This window comes from Lactuca sativa, chromosome 5, assembly GCF_002870075.4.
Source record: "Lactuca sativa cultivar Salinas chromosome 5, Lsat_Salinas_v11, whole genome shotgun sequence".
NCBI lineage: Eukaryota > Viridiplantae > Streptophyta > Magnoliopsida > Asterales > Asteraceae > Lactuca > Lactuca sativa.
In genome coordinates this window covers 315,614,474-315,618,027 of record NC_056627.2, presented here as the reverse complement: position 1 = coordinate 315,618,027, position 3,554 = coordinate 315,614,474, and the positions used below count along the sequence as shown (strand labels likewise).

Below are 3,554 nucleotides of genomic sequence, written 5' to 3'. Positions count from 1 at the left end.
TCTATGATATTACAATAGGGTAGCATGTATCTTATAATCACACAAATTTCAGCAAAATGGTATTTTGGTCAATTAACCTCTTGTAAAAAAGGTAATTTTCGGATTTTAAGGGATCATTAATTCCCTTATTTTTAAAAAATCTGATTTTTTTTTCAAATTAATTCTAGTTAAATTATAATATTACTTTTAATAATAACCGATTTTATTCTGCCAGAATAAAAAAAAGTCAACAATAAACTAATAAATATATTTGTGGTTTTATTCTTACATAATGTTTTTTCATTCAAGATACTTTTTATATTAAACATGCTTAAAGAATTATACAACATATTATCAAGAATAACATTTTCTAAAGAATACGGATTTTATTCTTTAAGAATCACTATTTACATTCACCCGTAAACAAAAAGAGTATAAACAATTATTACAATCATTCTAAAAAAATATGACTAATAATGGTTTAAGGATTACATTTACTCTTAAAGATTAAAACTAAAAATGGTTAAAAAAACATCAAAATCTAACAAAAACACTACTCTATTCCGAAAGAATATTATTCTTCTCCATATTTTCTTCATTTTCCATATTAATGGCAACCTCTTCAAAACATAAATTCACAAGGAAAACATAATCAACTTTCAAATATTAAAAATTTTAGTGCATTAAATAGAATAAAACAATAAATTCTAATAGAATGTGATATATATTCAAATAGAATATAACTATAATTTCTACAAACCAATATTAACAATCATCTCTAAACTTGCAATGTATATTATTCTGAAAGAATGTAATGTTTCATTATATAAAATGTTATTCCATAAGAATCGAGACCAATAACAAGATTATAAACCAATTTTATTTTGACAGAATTGGTTAGGGTAATTCATTGCTTAAGTTGACAAGGAATTCAAGATTCTATTCTAACAAAATTAGAATTCGATATTCCATTCTAGCAGAATGATCGACATCAAGATGCCTTAAAAAAACCTAGATTTCAACTATGCATTTTATCAAACACTTGGTGTGCTTCTTCAGTTTCTTCAAAAAAAAAAATTAGTGAAAGTCTTACCAATTCAGTTTCTTGGTGGTCGAGAACTGGAGATACAACTAAAAATACATGTTATATGATTAGTACAAGAGCATACCAATTCAGTTTCTTGGTGGTGTCGTTGACGACCTAAAATCCCCTGCTGCCTTCGTTTTCACCTCCTTTTGCAGACTCCACAACAGGCACCGAGCACCTCTTCACCACCATCTGCTGTTGTTGCTTTTCCCCAGATTTCTTGTTGCAGACCTAAAATCCCCTGCTGCCTTTGTTTTCACCTCCTTTTGCAGAGTCGATGGAGGGATCGCTAGAGAAAAAGACGATGTTCGATGCAGACGAAAGAGGGTCGTGAAAGAAGAAGAATCAGAGTAGAGAATTTTGTGAGGAGGCGAGATAGTTTTGTGAGCGGCGACTGAATGATAAAGGGATGGTGGTTTTCTAGGGTTTAACTAATTAAAGAGAGATTAATTGAATGTTTTTTTACCATAATTAAATATACTAAGTTTACCATTATACCCTTTTCTAATTTAATTAATGATTTATTGTTTCCTGAATTCTCATTGGTGCATTTAGGCACACACTATTTGCTAAAAACATTTGAACCTAGCTATATATATATATATATATATATATATATATATATATATATATATATATATATATATATATATATATATATATATATATATATATATATATATATATATATATATATATATATATAATGAAAAATAGAAAATGTGGCGTCTTATGGTCTCCTACAAAAATTTTGAAATTAGTTCCTTTTACTTTCTTGTCATCGGTTATGAACAAAGATCAACCGAATTCGGTATTTAGGTTACGTTTGTGATTTCGCCGGACATTTTAATCGTTGCCGGTAAACCTCAGATTCAGGTATCTCGTTCTGTTAATCCAATTATGTAAAGCTGTTGCTCGTCATAGGCAAAATTATCGTCTCAAATTTTCTCCTAATTCACGCGTCTATGAGGAATGCGATATAATTGGAATCTTTGACTCATTTTGAGCTAATTTTTAAGTTAAGTTGAGATTAATGGATGTTTATTAGGTCTTGGCAGTTCACGTTCATACTCTTACCTGTCTTTTATTTTTCGCTAGTTAAAAACCATATTTAATTTGTATATGTTCTGAGAATCTATGAGGTTTGAAGCATCTTGATCTATTGCTCTATGATACTTTAGTTTACTGCGGTTTCCATTTTAACACTAGATTTCTGATCTTCTGTATGCTTCTCTCCTCCTCTCCCCTGATACATTGATCTTAATTTGCTATTAATAACAGCTTAGATTTTAATACACCGAGTTTTAATTTGCATTGATAAACGTAGTTTGTTCTGCTAATATAGTTTTTTTTTGGTTTTCAGGGTAAACCCACTGCAATTACAGGTTTAAAATCTGAATGGGACTTTGCTTCTCTTCGGTGAGTTTATGTTGCTTCTCTTCGGTGAGTTTCCTTGTCAGTTGCAACAAATAACAGGACTTGTATACAATTTTTCTTAAACAGAGGAGCTCCTGTGGCCTCAGTTTTTGTTTCTTGAATGATTTTTTCAAACTTTATAACTAGTTTCTCTGGCTAAATGAAGAAGATGTGACAGAGGAATGATAGTTTCCAGACACTTGTTGTCTTCTGATTTTAATATGTTATTACATTACATGCAACATATGGGACCCACAAAAAGGAGAATGTGGTGATTGAATATACAAATAGTCAAATACAACCTTAGTTTTCTTGAATTCTTGATCATTGAGTTTGATTATGCTATTGATATTTGTAAACTCAGACTGAAGAAGATGAACCAGATGATCGCCCTCAATTCGCAGGAGGTAAAGTGACACTTGTCACTACCAAGGATGTTTGGGATCGAAAGCTCTCTGAAGCAAAAACACAAGGCAAAATAGTAAGTGTCATTTTCATCATTTCATGGTTTCTTAATTAAGACAATAAAGATTAGGTCTTTTCTTTAACAAATATCTGCTTCAAAAGATTGTAAGTAATTTGAAAAAGTGGTTATTTTACAGGTGGTTGCCAACTTCAGTGCATCTTGGTGTGGACCTTGCAAGTCAGTTGCACCATTATACATCGAGCTTTCAGAGAAACATCCATCTCTTATGTTTCTGACTGTAGATGTTGATGCATTAACAGTAAGTCTTTCTTGTTGACTTAATGCAGAAAGAGCAACTTAATACAGAATTTAGTCATTGGAATGATGAAATACATTATTTTTGATGCAGGATTTTAGTACACAATGGGATATAAAAGCAACTCCAACATTCTTTTTCCTTAGGGAGGGGAAACAATTTGATAAACTTGTGGGGGCCAACAAGGAAGAATTGCAGACTAAGATAAGCAGCATGGTGGTGTCAGAAGCCCCAGGTGGTCAAAAGTAATTGGTTATCAGAAATTATGTAATGTAAATACATCTTGTGTTTCATAATATCAATATGAACATTCATTCTCAATATGGGTTCACCAACATTTGTTTTCATAA

General features: G+C 30.8%; 1 protein-coding gene across 2 annotated transcripts; it reads left to right on the top strand.

Annotated features, from left to right (window-relative positions):
* The first annotated feature begins 1,802 nt into the window (after positions 1 to 1,802).
* On the top strand, positions 1,803 to 3,554 carry LOC111887928 (thioredoxin H-type). 2 transcript variants are annotated; one of them, XM_023884064.3, is made up of 5 exons: positions 1,803 to 1,942; positions 2,430 to 2,485; positions 2,847 to 2,963; positions 3,085 to 3,207; positions 3,298 to 3,554. In XM_023884064.3, the coding sequence occupies exons 2-5, from the start codon at positions 2,465 to 2,467 to the stop codon at positions 3,451 to 3,453; spliced, it is 417 nt and encodes a 138-aa protein (XP_023739832.1). In that variant the 5' UTR covers positions 1,803 to 1,942; positions 2,430 to 2,464; the 3' UTR covers positions 3,454 to 3,554. The 2 variants fall into 2 exon arrangements, with proteins under 2 accessions (XP_023739832.1, XP_023739830.1); XM_023884062.3 differs by having other exon boundaries at positions 2,430 to 2,509.